Consider the following 27350-nt stretch of genomic DNA (forward strand, 5'->3'; position numbering starts at 1 on the left):
ATTGAAACTCCTTGCATCGCGGTTGTGTGTTGGCCTCCTTGAGTTTAGTCTAAAGGGCCACAGATTGGGAGCAAAGGTAGTGGCCTCTTCAATATCGGGTTTAATTAGGGGGTGGCCTAATCTCATTGTGTAATTACCTTGTTTCGAGTGGCTCCACATGAGTTGGTTAGCTTTTGATTGGACGGGCAGATAATTTTCAAGTTCATCTCCGTCTCAAACTGCGAGGAGTTGTCATAAATCAATTGTGTGTCCCACAAGTTGGTCTCTTTGATGATGAGATCAGAAACCCAGACTAGTTCGTGCTAGTTGTTATGTTCCAATGTTCTGCTCCTTGGTGCTAGCATCGGTGGCAGCCATTTGTCTTGGCAAATTCTCACAGAGTTGTCATCCCTTAGTTAGGCCTCTAACACCTTGGTGGAAGGATGGTACCTAGACTTAAGGGTCTTGACCAATAGACTGCTTAGGTTTGTCCTTAGGCGCCACCATTGTTTAGCAAGCAGGACTTTGTTGAACTTCTTTATGCTACAGAAACCTAGTCCTCCTCTTGACTTCCTCCTTGTTATCTTCCCACAACCAAGCCGGTGCAATTTCCTTTTAACTACATCCTCTTCCCAGTAGAATCGGCTTATGAGGCTTTCAATGTTCTTGCGTAGGGAGTCAGAGAGAGCGAAGCTGCCTATAATGTAGGCGGGGATGGCTTGGGCCACCAACTTGACAAGGACTTTTCAACTTGCATGAGATAAGGTGCGTTCTTTCCATCCCTTCAACTTTTCTCATGCTCGAACATGAACTCGTTGTCTAAGAGCAACTTTATCAACAATGTATTGCAAAATAGACACTTTGACCATAATGTATCACATTGTTGGAGAGAGTAGGATCTCCAATGTGTCTAACACACCGAGTGTGTGCTTGAGTAAACATTAAAAATAACATTATCGAAGGTTCTAATAAAATTTTAACAAAGGAATTACAGTGAATGTGAATGAAGCAAATGTGATCTTTAATTTAAAAGGACTTGGGTTAAATAAGTTTTTGGTCCCTAAACTATAGCGAAAATTTGGTTTGTCTCTGAATTAAAATTTTGATGGTTTTCATTCCTTTACTCAATAAACCGTTTGATTTTAATCATTTGACCATTTTGACCGTTGATGTGTGCTACTAGCGTGTTCAGGGACTTTCACATTCTGGATAAACGTTCAAAAAACATTTTGGATAAAGAAAATGCAAACACACCTCATACTAAGACCAAATACAATGGTGTGTTGAGAGGGGGGTTGAATTTTGTTGAGGGTGTGTAGTGGTTGGTTGAGGTGTGTTGAAGATGAAGTGGAGGAGAGAAGTGTTGAGAGTTCTCAACAATGTTGAGACGGGGTAAGGGTGCCACGTGGCGCGTTCTTGTTCGTTGTCCGGATTTTTATCATCTTAATCTTTTGAACTCAATTATTTAATTGCAAAAAAAAAATCCTGGAAATTTTTTTTTAACCAAAATTCATGATTTTTTTTCCTCTATAAATAGAGACTTGGTTCGTTTGATTTGGACACAAAAAAAAAACCAAAATTTTCACTATTTTTATTATCTTTCTATTAGCCTTTGTTTTGAAATGGATCACGACAATAAAATAAAATAAGTTAAGGAAATAAAATAAATTATTGTCTATATTTAAAAAAAAAATTAAATTGTTAAGTGTTTATTGTTTTAATCTAATTTAAATCAGTAATTGTAATTTTATGTAAATCATAAAAACAAAAATATAAAATTAAATAAAAATATGAAATAAAAAAGTGGTGGGGTAGGGTGTTGGTGTTGAATGAAAAACCATTGAGTGAATCACCATTTTTGTCCCTAAGAAAGTAGGCACCGGTCATAGTAGTCCCTAGAAATCATTAATGGTGAAAAAAATCCCTGAAAATGTTGACGTCGGTCATAGTAGTTCCTAGAAATCATTAATGGTGAAAAAAATCCCTGAAAATGTTGACGTCGGTCATAGTAGTCCCTATCTATGTTTGGCCGTTAGTCCATGTAACAGAAAAGTGACCTGGTCACTTAAGTTGTGTAAGGCCCAAGTTTTAACGCTTTGGATAAGTGAATAAAATAAAAGAGTTTATTTGATTAAGATAAATTTGTGAAGGAAAAAGGTTCAGGAAAAGTCCAAGAATTTATCGAAAAACCGATAAGAGTTATAGCACGACTAACATACGCTTAATCCTAGGTCAAAGGTATTAGTGAATAGTTAATTTACGCTTTAGGACACGATGGAAACTAATTCCAAAAATCCTCAGAGAAATGTTAGAACTTCTCTTTTCCGTCCTTAAACAATTATTTCGATGCGAAATCCTGGAAAGTACGAACGTCAATTCCAATTCTCGGAAGTTTGCCGAAACGGAATCCCTGATAGTTCGAGAAACCTAAGATCGACAGACGATGTAGACTTTTTCTATTCGGAGCTGCAAATGAAGATTCCACCCGCGTTCTCCTATTTCTCTCGTCATTCCTAATCTTTCTTCAGAAGGAAGTTTTCTCATCCGACGATCACTGCAAAAAGTAGTTTTTCGGGATAATCCGACTTACACCGACTTATGCCGATTTTGGATCTTTTGGTTTAATTCCAAGAATCCTGTTTTGAGTTCTGGAATTCTGTCGCCAGAACCTATCTTAGAATGCGCAGGAAAAATCGGAATCGCAAAAAATCTTTTTTCCGCTTTTTCCAAAACCTATAAATAGCTTGAAAATTAGATTTTTTGCAAAAAAAATACCCATTTCCCCTCCCCAAACCCGCGAGCACCTAGAGAGAGAGAGAGATCCGGATCTTCGTCGTTTCTTGCCCGTTTGCTTCACCGATCGTCACTAATCGAAGACCTCGAGGTAGGTAAACTATACTCTCCTTCGAATCGTCGTTTCTGTCCACTTCTCCTACGTCTTTCTGAGTTCAAAATTTTGAGGTTTTTGAAAAACTGTTCAAATACGCTGATTTCAGTGTCTAAACTTCTTCCCTGCATGCTCCTGAGCGTGTTCTGCGGATTAGATTTTGTCAAATGTCGACGAAATGCCGCCGGGATCAATTTCTACCTTAAATACCCATTTTTCGGCAAAGTCGCAACCTTTGGGCTGAAATCTATCGACCTGGCTTAGTGCTAGTAGGATTTGTCGTCATAAACGTTGTTGTGGACGTCCTCATCCAATTTGTTTTTCAAAAATCCAATTTTGAAATTTTGAGCTAAAAATAATGACCGGCTTAAATACTCTGTAGGTCCCTGAAATTGTACCCCGTATCAAAATAAGTCCCTGAAATTTTTTTTTTCCGATTCCGGGTCCCTAGAAAAATTTGTTTGATCAAAATAAGTCCCTACGCCGGAGAAGACAGTGGTTGCCTCCTCATTGTTTCCACAAACCATGAAATAACATGTTTAAAACACTCCTAGACCTTCATATATCTGATCTGGGCGAAGAAATCGCAAGAATCAAAGCTAAAACGAAGAAACCGAGAAGCTCCATAAATTCCGGCGAGAAGAAATCAACTTGCGACTGGCCTTTTCTCTTCAACTGTGACGAACCAGCCCACGAGACCACCACCACTGAGTTCCTGAGGACGAGACGAAGCCGGCCCAACACCCTGGTCGTAGCGCCGCCATGACCGCCGTCGTCAACCACCGTCTTCTCCGGCGTAGGGACTTATTCTGATTAAAAAAACAATTCCAGGGATCCGGAATCGGAAAAAAAATTTTCAGGGACTTATTTTGATACGGGGTACAATTTCAGGGACCCCTAGAGTATTTAAGCCATAATGACCAAACTACCCCTATATCAGTTTTCGATCCGAAAATTTTTCCGAGCTTAGAACCGTCTTAGTTACGGCTTATGTTAACCTAGGAACCAAGTTTGATCGAAGAAAAATTGACCCTCCCAATTAAGGAAAGTGGCCGAGGGCTATACCAAGGGGGGAGGAAATCCGACTTTTTCGAAAACTTGTCTTAACGCGTTAGATTGTCGTACCACAGAGTTTGTAATGTACCGTGTAACCCTAGGACTTATTGCTTGCTGAGTTTCTGACTCAATGTGTTGATTTCTGTGATTTTGGCTTAAGGTTCTTTTGAGGAGTTTCCTGGAGATCAAGGCGAGGAACGTGAAGGAGGTTGTGAGGAAAACGCTGGAGGAGTTACAGGTGAGGGCTACTCTCTGAATTACTAGATAATGCTTTAGGTGTCGATGAAATTCGACTTGATTTATGTGTTATGCACCTAATTGCTAAATGTCTGAAATGATTTCTGAGGCTTCGGCCGAACTTGTTGGGTACTTGATGCCATGATATTGTGTGCTAAATGATTCACATGCTATGTGCTACATGGTTAACTTAGGATGTGTTGGAATATGCTATTTATGCCTATTGGTTGAGCTGTTTCATGATGCTATTCCACTCGTGCCTATGTTTCTGGAAAGTGAGGATTACGGGCAAGTCATGCCGAATTTTTATGAGATTTTGAGAGAGTTTGAAAGGACGAACGAAGTTCGGACCTTGTTATATTTTAATGGATCGAGACCTTCTCAGAAATTAATTGGGATTATGGGATCCCTGAAACTCATAGGAAGTATCATAAGACTAAACGAAATCTATTTTCTCAAAGAAAATTCATAAGACATTAATCAATCTCTAAACCCCTTGAACAATGATAACAACTTTAGATAAGAGCTTAGAGCCTGAATATTAGTCTTGAAGATATGATAAGTGTCGTCGAGTCCAAGTTTTGAGGAACTTACAAGTTTTCGAGTATGTTGATACTCTTTTGCTCGATGAGCAGGTTAATGTTTGGCTATCTAAAGTTTAGCCGGAGACTATAAGTTTCCAAGTACTTCGGTACCTTTTCGCTCGATGAGCAGTTTATTGATTGGCTATCTAAAGTTTAGCCGGGAACCATGAGTTCCAAAGTATCTTCTTCTTCTTTTGATTAATTCATTTTGTCGCAGAATCGACGTTTGCCTTAGGGTAGGCTTTTTAGAGACAATAAGTTAGCTAGAACACGTGACGACGTGTCGAGTGAGGTCGGAGACGTTGTTTGGCTAATCACTTGCATTCATGCACTCATTTTGAGGTTAATACACGGCGTGATACCGGACCTCGGTGGATTCCAAAATGGTCATAAGACCCGGATTTCCATATTTAGGACACTACGGTGGTCCTTAGTAGCAGACGGAATGGCAGACCTACGGGTTCACTGCTGATCTGACTACTTTTGTGTGGTGTAAGAGGCGCCCGAGCGGAATGGTCCCACTTTGGCCGGTGTTAGGGCTGACTCGATGGTGTCCATCCTTCTTCCGGAATGCATTTTGTTACCCAGCATTGCATTTCATGCAACATACATGCTGACTTAGTGCTGAGTGTGATTGGTACCTGTTTATCCTACTTGAGGCATGCTAATTGTTATTATGATCTTTATATTCATTGTGATATATGCAACCCTAGGATGTTGTCCCTAAACGTATAAGCCTGAGAGGCTAAATAATTATTACCCTATATATCTGGTTTTATTATTTATATAATTCTTTGGAGTTGACCCTCGCGTCTTCTGTGTGTGTTTGGGCGGACTACGCCATTGTCAGTTGAGTATGGCGGACCGGTTCACGATGGTTCACCCTTCAGGGGAAACTAGGTTGAAGAAGCTTGATCAGGAGGACTACGGTTCAGGGGTGGTCGACCCCGCTGGCCACCGAACGACTTACTCGAGATGGGATTAGTGTAGGAGTAGAGTCTTTGCTCTGACCGTCATTGTTTCTTTGGGGACAGGGTAGTTTCCCGCCTATAGCTTTTTGTGTGGTTCCTCTACGGGGATCACAGAGAGTTGGTTGGGCTAAGAGGTCTTGTTTTAGGCCATCTGGGCTAACTCATTCTCATTTTGAGGGATAGTGTTGCGGACACTTGACTTTTCTTTTGGTTTGTACTTTTGCCTACGGGCGTTACTCTCTTTTACTTTCCGTCACTGGAGATTACTCGTGACGTGGTTGTATTTAGCGAGGCATGTATATATAGTTGTATAGTAGTTTCTTTTATCTTTTGTTGGGAAGTTTATTGCTTTCTGTCTTTAGTTATATTGTCGAAAAAAAATAATTCACGTTTTTTCCGCTTAAGTATTTCTTTTGGTTACTAAAGTGACGCCACCGAAATCGGGGTGTTACAAGTTGATACATGACTGATCCACGTGGCAGCCATGTAATATATAATAATAAATATTAAAAAAATAAAAAATCAATTAATAATTAAATTTATATAAAAAAATTAATTAACAATAGAGAGAGAGTCATATCTGAGGGTCAAAAATCAAACAACAACAAATCTTCATCTTCTTGCACATCTTCTTCAACATCACTTCAACAAATCTCCATCTTCTTCCTCATTTTCTCCGGTTCAAGCTTCCATGCCCTCATCCACCATTGTCAGTGTAATTTCCTTCCATCCCTTCATCCCCTCCACATCTGCCACTGCCAGACAACCCCAACAAACCCAAAATTCCAGAAACCCCTAACCCAACTTTTTCCCAATTACAAATTACCTTCAACACCAACACTAAATCAAACCCATTCCACCATGCTCTTCACCATCGTCTCCTCACCTACCACTGCAAAATCATCTTCCTCCATTTCTAAATCTTCATAATCGACGTGAGAAAGAAAGGTCATGTGGTTACAGATCGAAAGTTGCAGATCGTCCTTCTCTACTCTTAGTCCTCAGACATCGTCGCCTCCGAGTTCCCCTCCACCAAGCTCTGGCTCCAGCGCCTCAACTCTGAGGACTCTCCTTGAACTCCCATGACCTCTTCACTTCAAGTAGTTGAAGGTGGAGAAGAGCGAAGGTGGTAGATTCATTCCGCAGAGAAACCCACCCACCCACCATGGCAAACCAACTTGAATCCTCTGATTCGTACGTTTCATTCCTCATTCTCGCAATCGATCGTCGTTTTGTCTTCGATTTCGATGAATCTCACTAATTGATTGTATTTTTTGTTGAGGTTGATTTCAGTAAGGGGACGAAGAAGGATTTTAGCACCGCGAATCCATCTAGGGTTTACTGTGTTTCCATTAAACTGTTTCTGGGTTCTGATATTGAGAAATTTTTGAGTTTCTCACCATATTTGGGGGAAAAGGGTTTTCAGTGATGGGGTTGGGGTTATGTTTTTTATGGGGGTTGGTTGAAGGTTGGGAGATGTGGTTTTGATAGCAATGGTGTTAGGGAAAGCTTCATGAACGCGTTCAGATTTTGCTAGGTTTTTTGATAGCAATGGTGTTAGGGAAAGCTTCATGAACCTTTTTTTTTAAATATTTTTTAATTGATTTTTTTCAACCTTAGGGACTAAATTGATAATGTTAGGGACCAAATTGAAACTCACGTAGCACATAACTTGACACATGGGCATTTTCCGTCACAGGGACTAACGTCCAAATATAGATAGAGACTACTATGACCGACATCAACATTTTCAGGATTTTTTTTCACCATTAATGATTTCTAGGGACTACTATGACCTGCGCCTACTTTCTTAGGGACCAAAATGGTGATTCACTCAAAAACCATTGGAGTGGGTAAAAGTTGAATGAGTGTTGAATTGGAGAGAGAAAATTATGTGGAGTGTTGGAAAGAGAAAAAGTGGTGTTGAGACTTGAGAGTAAGTAAATTAAACAAGCCATTGTAAATGGTCTAACAAAGTTGAAAGAGTGGTGTTAAATATGAGGTTCCATTAGAGTTATATTTGAAATTGTTGAGTTGGAGTAAAAAATTGATGAAAATGGTGGTAATATGACAGATAATTATGAAGAATTAATATAAAATAAAATGGAAAAACTTTAATAGAAGAAGAGATGGATGAAGATGGAAATAGTAACAATCATTTGAAACACCATGGTGTTTGATTTGTGGATGACTGCAGCATTGCACTTAGCTTAATATATACTAGTATACTTACTAGTTACTACTAGTAGTATTTATGAATTAATTATATACTAGTATTATATTTAATTTGACAAGACTCGCTCCATGATAGGATAGCATAAGCATTAAGCACGACGGTGAGTTTGCTCATCCCTTCCCTAATTAGCACTCAACAGAAGCATGGTAGATCCGGCGGCTAGTGAATTGGTGCCACCACCATCTTCACCCACCAACTCTTCCATTTCTTCTTCTGATCTTGATACCGAGGTAATTCAACCCAATATAATATTCCTTTAAGTTTTCCTTTTCAATTTCATCAATTCATTTTATTCTTTCTATAGTCTACGGGATCATTCTTCCATGACAGAAGCACCACTCTCGGCACACTCATGGGAGTAACCTTCCCAGTCCCACCCATTGCCTTCAGACCCCCTTCTCATTCTCCGAGCCCGATCATCGTCGCGGACCGCCGGAGGAGGTGGTGGCGCTTCTGCAGTCACGGTCAACCGACCCGTTCTTCGTTGGGTCAGTTCCTCGAGGTGGAACGCCGATACGGGACAGCGTTGTTTGCCGATGGAAGAGTTCTTCCGCCGGCTGTCATTGACGACGGAGCATCTACGCCGGAAAGTCTTTGTAGTAGATTCCCGGTTTCGCTCACCGGGATCTGTAGCGGCGGTGCTGGATTTGGATAATTGCTTAAGTAACCGGCTTATGCATTTTCAATATATGTTTAGTTTAAGAAAGAAAATGTCAATATATGTTTGTAACAAAAAGTGTCAATGTATGTTATAACTTTTTTAAAAAATGCTATTCCTAGTTTAATTGATGTCCTTTCACGCCCAAATAAGCTCTTCCTTTTGTTCGAGGAGGGATGACCTTACTTGACTTTACCTTTCCTATTTGGTACTTAATTTATTAATGAATTTGTTATTTGTCCATTTATTGAACACTCAAGTAAAATAAGGAATACCGTCAATAGTTTGTTTATGTATGATTTGCCTTGAATAGAAATCGGGTGAGTGCTAGACTGCAGGAACACAATCTTTTGAATACACTTACCCACATGCTCTTTATGATTAAAGTGTGTTAGGGGTGTGCTTTAAAAAGTGTAACGCTAGCATTTCTGAATAAAATTTGGGATTTAAGTGTTGGTAGAGATTAGGGTGTCTGTCTCCAAAGGGGACATACATGGGTGCCTTATATTTTCACTTGCAAATTGCAATAGGTTTTAGGAGACCAGAAGTAACAGGATCAAGAATGATACAAGAGTGGGATTCTTTTCCTATATCTCTAGCTAGTTAATTATTATTGATTTCACAATAAATATTAAATATGCAAGTTTATTTTTCAGTTCAGACATTTTGAATCTGGACTCTAATATATTTCTTTCAACACTTTTCTGAGATAAATAGAACTAATCTACTCAGCTATTATTTGGAGATTGCAGGGAGGGATTTACATCAGAAGTATTTCACTTAGTTTACATTATTCATGCAGCTCTGATAAATTGTTTATGCCAGTGGCGCTAAGATGAAATTCATATGTGGACTAAATCTAACCTAAACTTACAAAGAAAGAAAAAAATTGTACCGGGCACAAATGAATGGAGAAAATTGAGAAAAAAAGAAGAACATATTTGTTCATTTGAGATCTTCATTGAGTTGTTTCATCAATGGTCTCCAGTATGGGTCTCCAAGACCTCTGTTTGAAGTACCTTTCAACTGGCTCTGGCTCCGGCTCCCTTACCACCTGATTATCAGCTTCTAATCTCTTTGGCTCTGAAGGAAACATACAAAACTCACTAAACACTGGAAAAATCTTTCCCAAATTGTTAAAACTTCCATGCTTGGTTGCCCTGGATGCTTTGTAGTTAAGAGAGCTCATTTCTTCATGGGTTAGCACTGAGTATAGCAGGTCCATTGGTAGAAGGAAGTAGAATTTGCGCCTTTCAAGTTCTTCATCGGCTAAGAGCCCTAGAATACGGTGGCCAACTTTAAGGTTGCTAGAGTCACAAACAAACTGGCCAGGGTGGTCTAACATGAGCTCTGCAGCTTTTATTGGTTTTGTGTAGGCCTCTACTCTCCCATCAAAGAATAAGACCTTAAAAACCCCATTGGAGTTCAAAGGAGTGCAAGAAGCAACATTGCCCATATCTGAGACTGGGACAAAGGGGATTCAAATTAGAGATTGTTAGGGAGTTGGAGTTGTGGAGTTTGCAATGTGATTCTATTTATTAGGCAGACTTCTTGTCAGTTAAGAAAGAAAGAAAATATTTGATTGTCTTTTTCTGGCTGAATGTCCAAAGTTGGGTGATCAGTTGGCATATCTTTAATATGATATTTTTATTGGTAATCATTATTTTAGAAGTACTGGTTTTTGTCATGCTCTAAGTGATAACTTTTCCATCTGTTAGCAGCTTAGTTTTATGCAGATATGGAAGTAAAAGAAGGTAGGTATGTGTGTATTTACCTTTTAAGCATGAAGTTGTGAGTCACTTTAAAATTTGAAGGTTGGAAAAACCAGAAATGAAGAAAATATGGCCAACCTGGCAAATTTGTCTAATTTTGACTTTAATGTATGAAAAACAATCAGAGCACACAACTTTCCAATTAGTATAGTTTAGTAGCTATATATTTCTTTGTTTGTGATGGTTAAAAGAATAAGAGAGTATATTATTGGGGTGCACATGGAGAGGGATGGAGAAAAGGCAACCAGATACAGATAACCTCACTTAACGACACTACCAAACTAATGATTAGATATGGTACCAAGTAATTTGTTTGATTTTATACCATTGGCATTAACAAAGGTTCACCCAATATCTTTTAAAATATTTACACATGCACTTTATTTTGGATGATATGAAAGGACCATCTGCATTTGATGGAAAAGAAAACCTATAGTCTTTGCTTGGTATCTAGTCACTATCATTGTTAGCTTGTGATATATTCCCATGAACTCATATTATAGAAGTGTATGGACATTTCTCTTGTTGCAGTCTACCAGTTGTCATAGACTATGATATTAATATTTTCCACGTAATTGGTGGAACACACAGCTAATGAGATAAACTAAACAGTAGTCTCTGCTTTGCCAAATCTTAAGGAATAATTGAAAGAAAATCAATCACTTTGTCATTTTTGATTGGTTGTTTTCATTGAAGAAGAAAATTACTTTTCCAGTTAAGTTAAGGATCATATATATGATTTATGAATATTGTTCTATCTGTGTGATAAATTTCTTAGAAGAGTTGGTTAATGGTGGTTAAACTTAAAACCAGGGCCAATTGCATCCCTTATTGGTATAGAAATTGATGGAAACAAGTAGGTATAACAGAAGTATTGCGTTTGCTTGCTTAATTAACTAATGAAGAATCTTAAGGAGGACAACTCAATGATTAGTGTTTCATTTTTGGACTTAGCAAATAATGATTTGTTAAAGAAGTTGAATGTTTGATTTGATGGATTTTCTTGTGTTGTGTCCTATCAAACAGAAGGAATGATAGACAAACATGGTTTGGTTGTTGCTTAGATGGTTTGACATTATCATCAACAAGGACACAGTTCAAAAACTGTTAAAACTGCTTGATTTCATTAGAACATTTCAAAAAATCAACGTTTATTTATGAGTTATGACTTGGAATGAACATTTACAATATACAAAAGATCACAATTAAGTTGCTGTTATAGGGTTATGATACCAACGTTTTAACTATCTCCATGATAAACGCAATGTTTATGAGGAAATCTGTGAGTTGGAACTTGGAAGAAGTTGCTTCAGTGTTGATTTTGTATTTGAAGGGCACTGATAGAGAGAGCTTAATCTTGTATATTGATGAGAATTGAAACCATTCTTTAAACTATATGCACTTAAACTAAATCAAAGATTACCATTTTATTTGTATCCATTAAACAATAGCTCAAAATAAATTAACTGAGCCAATCATACATGATCAGTGTCTCTTGATGTGTAAGCAAACTGGCTTATCATAACTTTCTTGACATGCAACTGTTCGCAATTTGAACAGTTGCACTTTTTGGAGCAAGAAAGAAGGGGAGGGATCTCTGATCACTTGCACAAACCAATAATAATATGTTTACACCTCTTTTTTTTACATTCTATTTTCACTCATTTTTATTTATATCACTCCTATTATCATCTACCACATTTCATACTTTCTCTTTCCACTTTTTCTTTTCTTCCTATCTTCTCCTTATTCCACATTTTTCCACCCTAAAGAGGAGTGTGAAATTATTGAAGATAAATTACACCCTACAGGGATTGATGTCTTGACCTTCTTCCCCCAAACTCATATGTTCATAATCTCTTATCACTTAAGTTATCATTCAGAGACGACAAAAATTAAAAGATACAAACGGTAATAAAAAATAGAACATAAATAATTGTTGATAAAAAAATGGTCAGATTTGATTTATTATCAATTATAAATAGATATATATATATATATATCACATATTGTGATACAAATAATATAAAATTTTATATTACAGATTAATTTAATATAATTTTATTAAAATTTAAAATTAAATAATTTACATTTTAAAATATTAATTTTTTATTACACATGAAAAATTTTAAAATATCAATTTGTACAAATATTATTATATATTTTAAAAAAAATATGTTTTTGTCCTTATAATATACACTCTTTCTGTTTTTAGTATTTTTAAAGTATTTTTTCCCCTTTTCATCCTTAACATATATCAAACGTTATGTTTTAGAACCCCTTCCATCTATAAGATTTTGTGTCATGTCTTCCTTCTTAAACCGTTCAAACCTTGGTGTAGTAGAATCATCGTTGACTTCATCACATTCATGACTAAGAAGTTCTCCAGTTTAATAGCTACTATGAATCTCATGCACTATAGACACTAGTTTATCACCACCATCAATAGGTACCTTGGTTTTCTTAGTTGTTGACTTACACAACTTATGCCTTATAGGTTTTCTTTTTGGTATTATTTTAATTGTAACCTTTTTGATGAAAATATTTTAAAAGGACTAAAAATGGATAGAGGGTATATTATAAGGGCCAAAAAATATTGAAACCAAAAAAAAATCTGACGAGTGGAACGAAGGCAAGCCACGAGTAATGAAGAGAAACGTGTTGAGGATATATATAGACATAAAAGAACCTCATCTTCAGACTTGAATCATCCTTCCACTCCACAGCACAGGAAGGAAGGATGGCTTATGTATTTGCTAATTGCAGTTTCTCGATTTCCTATTTTGGTTTACCTCTCTTGCAACCGGGAGTGAGAGATTCAAACCGAGGTAGGTACTCAACTAGTTTTAATTTGATACACCCTTGTTTGTTAATTTTGGCTTGATTCTTGTTCGCATATAAATAAATGCCCATGCCCATGCCCATGCCCAGGAACACTCACTCCCCTATGCTTAAATGGTAGGACGGGATTTAGTCGCAGCTTCTCCAGCATCCCTAGAACAAGAACAAGAACAAGAACAAGAACTAGAACTAGAACTAGAACTAGAAGTACTACTTCTTCAAACTCTAGTGGCACTCCGGATGACCCCTCTGAGTCTGATCAGACTAAGGCACGTATATACTAATCTCATGACTCAGAGTTAATATTTTGATTAACAAACTAGTGCATTCTTAATCTTACCCCAATATATGCTAATTAATTTCTTCTTGGTGTCCATGTTTTGGTTGTCTGATTTATTACTCAAAATTGTTCTTCTACCCTCATGCTTGCACTCAAATTCTCTTTCCTTTACACTACATAATCATAACATTAATAAGACACCTGATGGTTATGCTTTTTTGGATGTTATAGAAGACACCATTTGGATATACAAGGAAAGATGTCATATTAATTGGACTTGGAGTTACTTTCCTTGGCATTGGCTTAAAAACTGGATTAGAGGTAAGGTACCCTTCTTTCTGTTCTCTCTTATGGAATACGTTTCACTTTCCATGTCGTGCCATTTAGCTTATGCATATGCTTATCCTATTCATAAATGAGAAAGTACATATTCTCACTGCCTTGTCAATAAAACAACATTGTCATTGAACCTTGTCAATTCTTAGATACTAAATATAGGCACCTATGCTACAGGATTAAGATTAATCATGCAACTGTTCTTGGATTAATTTTGCAGTATGTTGGAGTTGATCCACTACAAGCAGGAAATGTAGTTCAGCTGGTGCTGGTTTTGGGCCTCACAGTTGGATGGATCTCAACATATATCTTTAGAGTTTCAAACAAGGAAATGACATATGCACAACAACTGCGTGACTACGAAAGCAAAGTGATGGAGGTACAATAATATTAACAAAGTTGCCTTTCTGTTGTGTTAAACATGGTGAAGTGATTGTTTTATATTTATTTCCCACAAGAATTGCAAATGCTTGTCATGTGTTGATTATGATATTCTTGGTCAAAAAATTTGTACTTTGCTAAATCTTTTTCTTCGTCTTCATCAACTTTTCTTTGCCTTGTCGTTTATCGTAGAACATTGTATGAAGCAGGTACTTATCAAACATCTGCTCTCTATTTGCATTGTTTGTGAACTTATGACACTACTGCACCTTTTCACTATTGGGGAAACTGTTTTTATATGCTGAGGGCTTAAGGGTGTGTTTGTAAAATAGTTGCAAAAGCGTAAATCAATGTTTAATCAATGAGAATTTTCTTCCTTTCGCATAAAGCACATTTGAAAGAGAGATTTCCATTTCCCAGTCATGGAATGTCACAAAAGGAATATGAATGGAAAATTAAACATGCTCTAAAATGAGTTGGAATGTCGGATAGATGCTAGACTGATTTGAAAATTTAATGTTATTCTTTGACATGTCAAGTGAATAAGTTGATTGATAAATACCCGTGATTGTTATTGAAAAATCTCAGATTGGGAGCTGCTATGCTCCATATGATAAAATATTACTTTTACTTTCTCTTCGGTTAAGAGACGAGTCTGAGACACATCCAGATACATCAAGAACACCACATTTTACTTTTTACCTCCATTGGATCTCTGACTGTGTGTGCTACAGAGCTGGTCCAAAGCCTGAAAAAAAAAAAGAGTAAAACCCTGTTAGTTTTGACAGCGAACTTAGAACTTTGTCAAATCCCAAATGACCTGGATCTTTTTCAGCATTCAAATATACCAAAACCAAACTAATGAATGCATTGTAGTAAAAAAATTCTTTCCAGAACATTGAAGTTTAATACATTGGTCTGCACTCTGCAGCATGTTGTGTCTTCACACTGTTTCTCAATATAACATCCATATAATAATGTAACTCATTGATTCTGCAGAAACGTTTAGAGTCCCTAACAGAAGCAGAACTACAAGCACTGCTTCAAGAAGTGGAGGAAGAGAAGAGTCGCTAGCTAATGGTGCTGTTAATTGGAGCAACTTGTTTGTATATATACACTGAAGTTTTACTGCAGTAATTTAAACAGAAATTTCAATCTATATGGAACTAGTTAAGGAAGGTTTTAGCTTTGTTTTCTTCATTTCACTCACAGTCACAGACAAAAGGGTGAGACTTCAAATCTTTAGCGTTCGCAAAAAAATCCAGATGGAACACAACTCTGTAAGGTAAGATGATAATGCTTATATATTCACGTAATTTAGCGACTTTTACTTAGTGTCATTAACTAGTGCACCTCATGCAATGATGGAGGTGCCTGTTGAAGGTAAGGTTGGAACTTGGCCTTGAGCCATTTCTCTCATATCCTGAGATTTTAACAAGGCTACATTTTAGGTGTGTTTGGTTGACAAAACTTGACAAAGAGTGAACAAAACTCACACACTTTGTAATTTGGTACCCTACTCCTAGAGAAAAACAGATAGCAGGTCCATTAGGTACACACCAACAACTCAATGGGACCACTTGAATTCAGATGCAGTTGTGAGTTTTAGCAGTATGTAATCTGCACTGCTCTTTATTTGAAGCAATATTTTGCAAGATAAATAAATTGAAGTTAATTCCATGCTGCTCTGAATTTGAATGTTTCCTTTCTTCCATTTTTTGTACATTGTTCCCCACTTTGGATAACAATATTTTGAATAGAACTCATAACTGAGGAATGTGTCTTCTTAAGTGAACAAATAAATAAAGCTCTTTGTGACCCTTGCTATGGTATTGAGTGCTAGTACCAATTAAGGAGCAAGTGTGAAGAAGTGCAAGAGGTAGCAATTATTGTGTGTGCTGAGATGAAGCTTACTATTAGATGTTTCTTTATCATTGCGCTATGAGAAAATGACTGCATTATTGGGGTTATATAGCATAACCATTCACGTGCAGATGCAGCCTCTGTTTCTCTTTTGTATACAGGACAGAGCCATCCACGTGCAGGTTTGAGGGTACCTTTGATCCTTAAACAAACAAAAATGGAAAATTGCACTACAAATTCAGCTCATTCTAAAGTCCAAATCTAGTCAAACATTACAGTAGCATGCTATATTGAATTTCGTTCAAAGTTAAAATTCAGCCCCTTACTTCTTTCTTCTTAAATTTTCTTATGCCACTTAAGCTGAGTGAGCATCAAATTTTTCTCAAGTTTGGTCCTGCAAACTGGTGATGAATTAAATAAGATTGTTGAATGCAAAGTTGATCTGGCTCCGGACTGATAGTTCTCCGCTGTATTGATTATTTATGCAAATGGAAGACCCAATCAAACTGTTGAGATACTATCTTCATTGAATGAACGCAAGAAATAAATTAATGATCCGTGCCTGTGCTGTATGGTATATGTGTATATTGGGTTCGTAAGAGAATCTTGGTATTTTTATGGATACAAATGCCACATAAAATATAAAGTTTTGCTCCGATACACATGTTGGTTGAGTCTCACATTAAAAAGATTATTATTTTTATGTAAGATATTGGTTAGGAAGGAGGGTGACTTGGTTTAATTATTGGTGTAAGGTACTTGCGTTGGAGATGTTATAACTAGGGTTCACCATTTGATTTGATTGGAAGATTGAAGAGACAGGTGAGTGAAATGAAAAAAAATAAAGGGATCCACATGCTCACCACGTGTCCTTTTGATCCTATGCCACCCTTGTACTATATAGTTTTAATTTTGAAAATTTCTTGATAATAAAAAAAAAGTTGAAACAACAAACCAAAGCCTATCCTCTAATTGAAAATTTCTACACAATGATTACAATTAAGCAAACTCACCTCATACATCCATGATCCATCCATCCATCCATCAACCGGTACTCTTCCTCCTCCTTCCCCTTCCAAATCCAAACCACCGGCCAAGATTGATTTTGTGATAACCCTAACGCAGCATCAGCATGCATAGATAGATGATGGCGATTGTCACCGGAGATCGCTACCTCGAGAAGCTTGTCCACTTCGTCGACAATCAGGCGGGTCCCCTCATCGAAGGAGCCTTCGTTCTCAAGCTCAATCCCGCCGGCCTTCACTATGTCCAATCAAGACTCGAGGCACTGCACGAGCTCGAGAGCCTCCTCTCCGCCGCCCCCGTCGACTACCTCCGCGCCTACGTCTCCGACCTCGGCGATCACCGCGCTCTCGAACAGCTCCGCAGGATCCTCCGCCTCCTCACCTCCCTTAAGGTCGTTTCCGTCTTGCCACCGCCTGTCAGGGATCCCACCCCCTTGTCCTTCTTGCCTTTTGGCCGCTTGAAGCTTCTCGAGCTCAGGGGCTGCGACCTCTCAACCTCTGCCGCCAAAGGCTTGCTCGAGCTCAGGCACACTCTCGAGAAGATCATCTGTCACAATTCTACCGTAAGTTTCAATTCAATTCAATTCAATATAGTTAGTGATCGCATGGAACTGACCTTTCTTTCTTTTTTTTAGGATGCTCTCCGGCATGTATTTGCTAGTAGGATAACCGAGATAAAGGATTCTCCCCAGTGGAACCGCTTGTCATTTGTCTCCTGTGCATGCAATGCTTTGCTTCTCATGGACGAGTCTTTGCAGCTTCTTCCTGCCGTCGAAACACTTGACCTTAGCAGGAACAAGTTTGCAAAGCTGGATAATCTGCACAAGTGTACCAAATTGAAGCATTTGGACCTTGGTTTCAATCACCTCAGAACATTTGCGCCATTCACCCAGCCCCAGGTACATACATATATCATATCATATCATATCATATATGCTTGCTTAAAACATTCAATACTGTTACCCTCAATTGCTTCGTCGAATATGGATTATGACATTTTGCGATTGAAACTTGGATGACTTTTTCTTGTGACTTCATCCTTGTTGTTATTGGAACTGGATATGCAATCTAATTGAAAAAAAAAAAAAAGTCATCTATTAGTGCCAGCTAGTTACTTAAAACAATTAAATGCACTGAAAACAAATTATTTATGGGAAAGTGCTTAACATATTTTTGTTTTTATTTATTCATTCCATTTAGGGATTTGCTCTGGACACATATACCAAGTTTGTTGGATTGTGCAGGTTTCCTGTCATATTGTTAAACTTGTTTTGAGGAACAATGCTCTTACTACTTTGCATGGGATTGAGAATTTGAAGTCGCTTGAAGGACTTGATGTTTCCTACAACATGATTTCTAATTTTTCAGAGCTAGAGTTCCTTGCTGGTCTTCCACATCTTCAAAGCTTATGGTTGGAAGGAAATCCTTTGTCCTGTGCTCGTTGGTATAGAGCACACGTATTCAGCTTTTTCACCTACCCAGAAAAGGTAAATTTATATTCTTTGCTTTCCCACACACGCTGTCTCTATCAGTCTCCATCTCCCTATTTGTTTGTGGCAGTCGTATGCTCTCATCTGAGACAGATTGTCGTTATGTCTGCTTATCTATCTGTCTCCTTTGTGTTGACTGTTGATTAGTTGAAGTTAGATGAGAAGGAAATTAGCACTAGTGATTTTTGGAAGAGACAAATAATTATTGCCAGTATGCATAAGGAGCCTGCCAGTTTTGGGATTTATGTACCTGCAAAGGACGAGGCTATAGTGGAAGAGGGCAATCATAGAAGGGTAAGTAATTAATGAAATTAGAATTGTATTTGTAAAAATGAAATTTGCACCTTGGGATTTATGCTAATTATTCTCATATCTGAAATTTGAAGAGAAGGCTGATTTCTTCTAGACATGTACCTATGACTCTGTTCACAAATCTTGCGCTTATTTTTATTATACATAGAGTTAAGCATCATATTATTCTTGTTTTCTTAAGCAGAGAAAGGTCACTCGCGTTGCCAGTATTGAGAATGAAGAAGATATTGCTAGCATATGTTCTAATGAGGATTCTGTGTCATGTGCAAATGAAAATCAAAGTAGAGAGGATCCTGATTTAACTGACGATGAAGCTGAAATAGTGGATTTGATCAACAGAGTTGAACATATGAAGAAGGAGCGCTCTATTCTTTGGTTGCGGGAATTTAAAGACTGGATGGGTTTTACTTCTGATACATTGGTAGAAACTAGGAAAGAAGGGAGAGCTACATCACGTCATCAGAAAAGAAATTACATAAAAAACAAGACACATCAGGAGCAACATGGTGAAGTTTCAAGATATGCTTTAGACTCTGTTCTTAAGTCAGGAGATGAAAGTAGCATGAATCTTTTAGAATCGGATAGTTCTTTTGCAGATATGTCTTCTGGTTTTCATAGGGAGCATTATTTTGACTATAGAGGTTCTCTTGGTAATGCTAGCGGGGCTTCTCTTTCTGACTTGGGCGTAGTGGACGCAGATCGTCTTAAACCTTTTTCACTTGATGGAATTAGTAGTTCACTGTCACAATCTAAAAATTCTTATCCTGACACCATTGCTCTCCAAGGAGCACAAAGAAAGGCTGAAAATGCCACGAACTCGCCGTTGACCACCATTACTGATATATCGGGGTCTCGGTCCTCATCTATGTGCCCCACATCACCTCCTCATTTTCAAGAAGACCTTCTTCATCGCCGCCATCACTTGGTGGAGGAAATTTTGCAGCTTTCAGCTGATTCCTTTTCAGTGGCATCGTCTGATAGTAACACAAGCTGTAGTGAAATTGATTACGGTGAATTTGAACCATCAGAGCCTAAAGTTGATAATTTCCCATGCAAAAATAGTGTGAATGGGAGTGTTGATGAACATATATCTGAAAATAAACAAAAGGAAAAACTTAGCAATCCAAGACAAAGAATTATCCGTGCAGGAGAAAATGGTATTTGTTTAATTGGTCCATCCTGTGACCAAACTTCTAAGCTGTATTCAGTCAATTTTGTTGCTGGTGCTGACGATGGTGAGAGTGCTTTATCTGCTGGCGAAGACTCTGACTTGTCGGAGAATAGGAAAATCAGAAAAAAAGCCAAGAAGAGAATTATTTCAATATTTGAAGAGATTTCAGATGGAAATGCATGTGAACATGAACAAGAGCAGATACGTCATGGACAGTTTTCTGACAATTTAAGGCAAGAATTGGACATCAACGGTTTTACTGACTTTTCTCGGCGTGATTGCTTTACCACAGAGGATGATAATTTAGTTGTGACATATTTTAATACAACAATTGCCGATTCTGAAGCCAGTGAGGTCTGTAGTCATTGCATACGCTGTAATTGTGTCTTTCAAAGGGAGACGACCTACAAAGAAAGGTAAATATCAATATTCAATAGCTCAAATTCCCTAGCATTTAAGTGAACTAGATGAGAAAAATCCACTGGATAATTCCCTAGCATTTGGGTTGGTATAATTTTTTTTTTATTTTTTATTTCAGTGGCATATTTTTCTTTTCAGGGCTAGAAGTCAATTAGCATTCATATTTATGGCTTCAATGTTTTAGAGCCTGTTTGGTTTATGAAATAGATTTTTATTTTCAATTTTAATTACAAAGACTCCACATTGTTTTTATTTGGTTTCTTATTTTCAAAGATCTAGATAGGAGATAGTGAAAACAGTACAACTGTTTTCCCATACAAGTATTTGAAAATGGGAAACAATGAAAATTAAATGTTGTTGCAAACCAAACAGGTATCTAGTCTTTGGTGCTCTTTTCCCATGTTAAGCATCTCATCTGTAAAATGAAATTATAATATGCTCAGTTGGTCTTTTCTCTGAATTCTGAGAATACTCTGTTGCTTACTCACTGAATATTTAGCCTTGCACGTTATCACACTATGTTTATCCATGAGAGCTATTTTTCTTATAATCTTATATATCGTACCAGTTTTTTCACAATACCAATGGTTGAAACTTGAAAGTAATTCCCTATAGTTTACTGCTCATTCATTAGTGTCTCCAAGGATTGTAAAATTAAATGTTCTGGTGTATCAAAAAAATGATACGTGCTTTTTAGTTCAATTTTGATCTGAAGGAATAATTTTTTAAATAAGTTTCACATTTTTATAATAATCATATGAAGGTCATTGTAATTTAGAATGGAAACAACAAGTAAAACTAAACCTTTTTTAGTTTTGGAAGCTCATTTTGATAAAAATTATTTGGAAAAATTCTATTTTTTTTTCTAGTTGATCGATTATATGATTTTATACTATAGAGTGTCATGATAAAACATATATATTCATATCTTCTTTGAACTTCTTTCTTTCTTTCTGTTTATCTTAGTTGAGAAGTCTCACATTGGCCATAGATATGGCCACATTAGTCCTTTTCAAATGGTAGAAGAACTCTCACCCCGATGCTAGCTTTTGGGGTAGAGTTAACCCTAGCCTAGATTCTAAAATGGTATCATGAGCCTATCATGGATCTGTTTATTGGGCCACCCGCAGATGTCAAGACCTACAAACTTGACATTCTAGATGTTCAGCCCTAGGCGTGAGGGGTGTGTGTTGAGAAGTCCTACATTGACCAGAGATATGACCAAATTAGTCCTATAAAGGGTAGAGCAACCCTCGTCCCTAAACTAGCTTTTGGAAGTGTTAGGCTTATCCCAGATTCTAAGAATCTTCATCCTCTTTTGTTTTCCCACTCACCCAAAACTTTAGTTCTAGATCCATTGCCGGTATCTGTAATATAGATTTGAGATGATATGATACTTTCTAAAATGAACTCTTCCTTGAAATGATTATGAATAAAAGCATCCGTGGCCACATGGTTTTGTGCTGATTATAGTTGGTTCTTTTAAAAATTTTACACATTCCTGCAATGGTATATGTAATTTCTTCTTTTCCTCTTGTAGGGAAGTTGCAGTATTAATGAGCAGCCATAAGAAACTCTATGTGCTACTAGTCAATGTCGCTTCTGACGGGTCAGGTGAGTCTATAGCCTTTCTTTTTGACTTGCACAAGGAACTTAATGGTTTCTTTTGTTTTTAGTACATTAACTTTGGCTCCTTTTGTCCATGCTTGTCAAATTAATATCTGTAAAAGCACGAAATCTCCTTTTCTGTTCTGAAGGTTAACATGGTATGGTGCTGGATTGTTTTGAGTTTTAGGAGACTTGAACTGCCATTTTTGTTTGTTAAAACACGGGTCTGTATCACTTATCATATTTTGGTATTTGATTGCTGAAAACAAAATTGATGGTACATTTGTCAAAGTTAGTTCATGACTGCAACTCCAGGGAGCTTTAACTTTTTCAGTGTTGAAGGTTGCATTTATGATTTACCACAAAACCATCATTTATTTATCCCTATTTCTTTTTTGGTACATTACATTCTCTTCGGTAACTTTACCTCTTAAAATGATTTTATTTGATATTTTTATCCAATCCAAACAAAAGCAACTCATCTAAGTTAATTTTTAATGTATCATACCCAATCACAAACAGTTCTTTTTGCATCAATTCTTCCATCATCAATTCTGTTAAAATCAATTCTTCAAAAATAATCAAACGGGCCCTAAAAATATCACATTTCCAGTGGAATTCCTTTTATTCCAAGTTGTCAATGTTTTATACATGTTTTGCTGCTTAACAAATGAACACCATTTTGTAACTATCCCCTATCAATTCAACAAAATAGAAAAAATCCATATTAGTTCATCATCCAAATAGATCTAGAAGAACTTCTGCATTTATTTTTTTTCTTTTGTAGACATTAAATTCTCTCCTAATATGCCATCCAGGAATATGTTTGAGTGTTTTGAGTAGCCACAAGATGGAAGAAGTCTGTGAGGTGCTTGTTGGTATCGGTCTTCAGTTGTTAAGGTTAGTGGACGTGTATACTTAGTACTTAAATGAACTAAAGTAGTAACTTCCTAAATGTGATTCTTTTGGCTCGTCAGGGTGAATTTTGAGAGTGGGGAAACATACCTTTTTGTAACGAGAAGCATTGAAAAATCAAGGGAGTTGCTAAGTACCATAAACGTGTTTGATTCATGTGATGGAAACGGTCGATGCTCATTAAGAAGGTGATTTTCTTTTGCCATATTAATTTGGGTGGCAATGTACGTATATATTTTTGTATTTGAAAAGTGGTTGTCTTTATGCAAGTAGTTATGTAATTTACATTTCGCTTTGATATTATTGATTGTTCTATAGTTATAATTTGTGGTCATTTCTTTTATATCTTCTATTCTTCCTGCTATAATAGACTGGGGTTTTGGAAATTTAAATGGCAGTTTGGAGCAGGTCCAGGTTGAGTTGTTTGACAAGCAAATATGCGGCGGTTCAAATTTGAGCATATATCAGTATGCAATGGTGCTCATCTGTTATAACATTGGCAGTGGTATGCTTCTCTAGTCATTCTGTGTTGTACCTTTTCCAGTTCTCCATTATACGGTCTATTCAAATGAGAATGACAGATGATATTTTATAAGAGATCTCTCAAAAGTCAAAACTAGGTGTGAAATGATATTGTTTCCAGGGATTTTTTTAATAGATGGTAGGAACATCGTGTAACTCATTTGGTTGTACAAATCCACTTATGGAGGAAGGTTTTAGAAACCTGTATTTTTAAACAAAAATTGCTGGGACTTTATCTTCTTTTATTAATGGTTAGTTTACAGACTTAAAGTTGTCATTAGTTTTTAACTCGCAGAGGAATCATGGCTCTCAAGATCGCTGTTTGTGATTGGAGGGAATGTGCTTCTATGCGTTGAAGATGTTAAACAGCTGTACTCATTTTCATCAGATGTGTCAACGTCTCCATACTTCACGATTGATTCATGTTGCACCATTGCTGAGATTACTGAGATGGTAAGTGCTTTTTGTGGCTAAGTGTTGCAGATAATACCGGAAACAATGAAAACCAGTAGGTTTTGAACCCTTGACGCCATCCTAGTCCTTCTCGTCGATCATACATAGTGACTTGGGACATCTTCTAGAAGAGAAAAACCTGTAGGGAAGACCCTTATACTAATAAATAAATTTCCTGAACCTGTCTCCGAGGCTAATATAGTATGGGTCATTAGTGGTTCTTTCTTAATCCTCCTTTTCCCCATTTAGATTAAGCATTTAATGCTTGGCTTATTGTTTAACTTTCACTGTTTTCAGGTGATTGAGGTTGGTGACAGCTGCTGTGTGACTTTAGGTCTAACATGTCCATTGACAGAAGTCCATCCCTCTATCCGAATGAACCTTGTAGCTGCCAATCATGGAAACAAAGCTCCTGGCTCTCTTAAGTTGAAGCTTCAGTGGTTCTCCAGAGATGACCTTTTAAAGTTCGTGTCATTGTTGAAGGCAATCCATGCAGAAAAAGCGGTGTCTCATTTGGTAGTAAGATGTATATCGTAATTATTTTTTGCTGTGTTTGTTGGTATTTCATTTCATTTCATTCATTTGATTTTGGTTTTTCATATTTTATTTTAATTAGTTTGCTTTTTCAGTGTGTTGAGTTTGTGATGGCTTCTTTTATTCTTTGATTTCATATCCACGCAGTGGTTGTTCTTTTTCATTGTATAGAATTGTACAGTGTCACTTGTCTCGAAGGATGAATTTTGTAGATTTGAGCACATTATGAAACACTAATATATGGATTATCTTGCCATTTTCAACTTGGGGAAGGCTTCGTCTAGTGGAACCTTGTTTGCACTATTTCTTATGTTTTTCAATTTGTAAAATGTATTCTCAAATCCCATCTTCTGTTTGTGCTCGTTGGAAGTGGAACCTTGTGTATTGTGGGGCATAAAATACGCACATCAAGTTCGTTGGAATTTTCTTCTAGGAAATATATTGGAATCTTTTTGAACCTGTAACTTAATATGCTATTTTTAGTTTTAAGCACTATCTTTGAAAGGATTGTTGGGTACAGGCTTACTAGGATTCTCTTTTTTTTGATTCTCAAGATATCCTCTAGCTAGCAGCAAACATCTTTCAACAAATTATTCTCTATATACATCGCTTATAGATCAAACTCTGAACTAGATGTTTAAGAAGTTCAACTATTTGCTAATTGTGATATACCTCGTTGGTTATATGATCTTTCTATAATTTTTTTTTAAAATGAGGGCAAGTTCAAACACCATGGATTGTAACTAAAATATCAACCAAGCACTGTTGAAAAAGTTATTGAAAAAGTTATTGAGTGTAAGCATTTGGGTAATCAACTTAATTAAGTGACTATGGTAATAAACACTTATCATATAAATTCTTATTTAAAGCTAAATTAAAACTTGTTGAAAAAATGTATATTATAGATGAGGGTAAGTTTTTATTCATAAAAGAATATGAAGTGCCTATGAAAATAAGTTTAAAATAACTTAAAAGTAGATTAAAAGTTATTTGTATAAACTTTCTCGAACATTCCAATAAGTGTATATGTTGTGAGATAAGCTAACAGGGTTAACTTTTGCGGATTTACTCTTGAAGAAAGTGGATTCCTCCCCTCATATACAGTCATGACACTTTTAAGTTTTAATAATGATTTTTCTAAAATCTAAGCTCCCATGCCATGGGTTATACACTTGTTCAATAACATTCATTAGAGTTTCTACATTTAACTTCATATTGTTCTTTATGAATTTTTGTAGGGCATATCATTTACAACATTTTAAACAATTTTATTAAACATTTTAAAAGAGTTAACTATAATGAATATGATAGATTAAAATAAAAATCTACTTTCATTATTTAGATATTTTATGATGAATCAAAACAAATTTACCACTCAAATGTTTCGGCAAGATGAAATTTTTTTTTTATTTCTATATTACCCTTACTTTTAGAAAATTAATTTTTTTTAGTTTTAGTGGTTGTGATTTTCTTCATTCCATCATAATTTATTCAAATTCGAGGGTTTACAAATTGATTAAATAATGGAATGAGACATTCCATTCCACCATCATTTAACATACCCAAACAATATGGAACATGAAAACATGAGAAAAATGCAAATTAAAATACAAGCTTGACTAGGTATAAATTAAAATAGATGATGGATGCAACATTTTCTCTCTACTGTTCCGTCGCTAATGTCACCTCACTTACAATCTGCATTCCAGTAGTGGACCCGGCTATATAATGGGCCATTGACGGCCCAAGTTGGAGCTAGCTAGGGTTTCCCGTCCTCACAATCTTATATAAATATGTCAATGCTTATGCTGTTGTGTCTGTCTGTCTGTCTGTATTAGTTTTTTCTTAACTCACTTGAATATGTCAAGTTTTTTCTTCTGTTGTTGTGGCTATGCACATCACTGATTTTATTTTATTTTAATTTTGCGTGTGGCAATTTGATCTGCGTCACTGATACGCATTGAATAATAATAGCGTATTCAGTCTTTTTGGTTGCCGAAACTATAATTCAGAGAGCACATATGCTTGCATCTAGCGTTCTTCTCCTACGGTTCTTGCACTAGATGCTCTCACATCATCACTCTTTTTTTCTTACAGGAATCATCAAGCTTAGTAATTGTTCTACTTACGGTTTTTAACCTTTAATCTATACCCTTTCCTTAAACATAAATATATATATATATATATTAATATATTATTTCATCATAGCCAACAGAATGAAGGAGTTCTTGGGGGATATTGTGGGGGAGGAACAAAGTGCTTTCGTTCCCGGAAGGCTTATAACTGATAACGCCCTAACAGGATTTGAAGTCTTCCACTATATGAAGAAAAAAAAGAAAGGGAAAAAAGGCTACCTGGCTCTAAAGCTCGACATGTCCAAAGCTTACGACAGAATCGAATGGAGCTTTCTCAATCAGGTACTGATTTCTCTCGGTTTCCCTTCATCTCTAATAACTCTCATTATCAAGTGCGTCTCCACTGTCTCTTATTCTCTGCTGGTAAATGGGGAACCCTCCCCCTGCTTCTCTCCTCAACGAGGACTTCGCCAAGGGACCCTTTGTCCCCTTATCTCTTCATTTTATGTGTTGAAGCTTTCTCAGGACTAATCTCAGACCAAATACAAAAAAAGCAGCTCCATGGAATTCAAGTTGCTAGAGGAGCCCCACAAATTAGCCATCTTTTCTTCGCGGATGACAGCTTGATCTTCAGCCGGGCATCACTGGAAGAGGCTGAAAGATTGATGAATGTCATTAAACAGTACGAGAAAGCGTCAGGACAACTTGTAAATCTGGATAAGTCTGAAATCTCTTTCAGCCGAA

The 27350-nt window shown here is 36.8% G+C and overlaps 4 protein-coding genes across 8 annotated transcripts; 3 read left to right on the forward strand and 1 right to left on the reverse strand.

The window, feature by feature from the left end:
- The first annotated feature begins 7972 nt into the window (after positions 1–7972).
- On the forward strand, positions 7973–8743 carry LOC130712676 (uncharacterized protein At3g17950). Its single transcript, XM_057562495.1, has 2 exons — positions 7973–8180; positions 8255–8743. The coding sequence occupies exons 1-2, from the start codon at positions 8094–8096 to the stop codon at positions 8603–8605; spliced, it is 438 nt and encodes a 145-aa protein (XP_057418478.1). The 5' UTR covers positions 7973–8093; the 3' UTR covers positions 8606–8743.
- A 494-nt stretch (positions 8744–9237) lies between these two features.
- On the reverse strand, positions 9238–10201 carry LOC130713632 (uncharacterized). The gene has a single exon (XM_057563413.1). It carries the CDS (start codon positions 10062–10064, stop codon positions 9567–9569), a length of 498 nt encoding a protein of 165 aa, XP_057419396.1. The 5' UTR covers positions 10065–10201; the 3' UTR covers positions 9238–9566.
- A 2848-nt stretch (positions 10202–13049) lies between these two features.
- LOC130715303 (uncharacterized) lies at positions 13050–15558 on the forward strand. Of its 2 annotated transcripts, none has more exons than XM_057565382.1 (5): positions 13050–13208; positions 13312–13490; positions 13733–13822; positions 14058–14216; positions 15218–15558. In XM_057565382.1, the coding sequence occupies exons 1-5, from the start codon at positions 13121–13123 to the stop codon at positions 15290–15292; spliced, it is 591 nt and encodes a 196-aa protein (XP_057421365.1). In that variant the 5' UTR covers positions 13050–13120; the 3' UTR covers positions 15293–15558. The 2 variants fall into 2 exon arrangements, with proteins under 2 accessions (XP_057421365.1, XP_057421366.1); XM_057565383.1 differs by having other exon boundaries at positions 13736–13822.
- Positions 15559–15703: 145 nt separating this feature from the next.
- Positions 15704–24794, forward strand: LOC130715302 (uncharacterized). 4 transcript variants are annotated; one of them, XR_009011616.1, is made up of 11 exons: positions 15704–17669; positions 17742–18005; positions 18351–18593; positions 18744–18890; positions 19093–20495; positions 22040–22113; positions 22926–23007; positions 23085–23210; positions 23421–23527; positions 23826–23997; positions 24295–24435. XR_009011616.1 is itself a non-coding variant. In XM_057565379.1 (11 exons), exons 1-11 carry the CDS (start codon positions 17226–17228, stop codon positions 24532–24534), a joined length of 3288 nt encoding a protein of 1095 aa, XP_057421362.1. In that variant the 5' UTR covers positions 15704–17225; the 3' UTR covers positions 24535–24794. The 4 variants fall into 4 exon arrangements, 3 of the variants coding, with proteins under 3 accessions (XP_057421362.1, XP_057421363.1, XP_057421364.1); XM_057565379.1 differs by having other exon boundaries at positions 23840–23997; positions 24295–24794; XM_057565380.1 differs by lacking the exon at positions 24295–24435 and having other exon boundaries at positions 23431–23527; positions 23840–23979.
- Positions 24795–27350: the final 2556 nt, after the last annotated feature.

The sequence above is a fragment of the Lotus japonicus genome, chromosome 4, assembly GCF_012489685.1.
Source record: "Lotus japonicus ecotype B-129 chromosome 4, LjGifu_v1.2".
Classification (NCBI taxonomy): domain Eukaryota; kingdom Viridiplantae; phylum Streptophyta; class Magnoliopsida; order Fabales; family Fabaceae; genus Lotus; species Lotus japonicus.

Coding starts and splice junctions, on each gene's coding strand:
- LOC130712676 (XM_057562495.1), top strand. CDS start 8,094: ATGGTAGATCCGGCGGCTAGTGAATTGGTGCCACCACCATCTTCACCC. Junction 8,181..8,254: donor CTTCTGATCTTGATACCGAG/GTAATTCAACCC, acceptor TTCTTTCTATAG/TCTACGGGATCATTCTTCCA.
- LOC130713632 (XM_057563413.1), bottom strand. CDS start 10,064: ATGGGCAATGTTGCTTCTTGCACTCCTTTGAACTCCAATGGGGTTTTT.
- LOC130715303 (XM_057565382.1), top strand. CDS start 13,121: ATGGCTTATGTATTTGCTAATTGCAGTTTCTCGATTTCCTATTTTGGT. Junction 13,823..14,057: donor GCTTAAAAACTGGATTAGAG/GTAAGGTACCCT, acceptor TTAATTTTGCAG/TATGTTGGAGTTGATCCACT. Junction 14,217..15,217: donor ACGAAAGCAAAGTGATGGAG/GTACAATAATAT, acceptor TTGATTCTGCAG/AAACGTTTAGAGTCCCTAAC.
- LOC130715302 (XM_057565379.1), top strand. CDS start 17,226: ATGATGGCGATTGTCACCGGAGATCGCTACCTCGAGAAGCTTGTCCAC. Junction 18,891..19,092: donor AAGAGGGCAATCATAGAAGG/GTAAGTAATTAA, acceptor TTTCTTAAGCAG/AGAAAGGTCACTCGCGTTGC. Junction 22,114..22,925: donor TGTCGCTTCTGACGGGTCAG/GTGAGTCTATAG, acceptor TATGCCATCCAG/GAATATGTTTGAGTGTTTTG.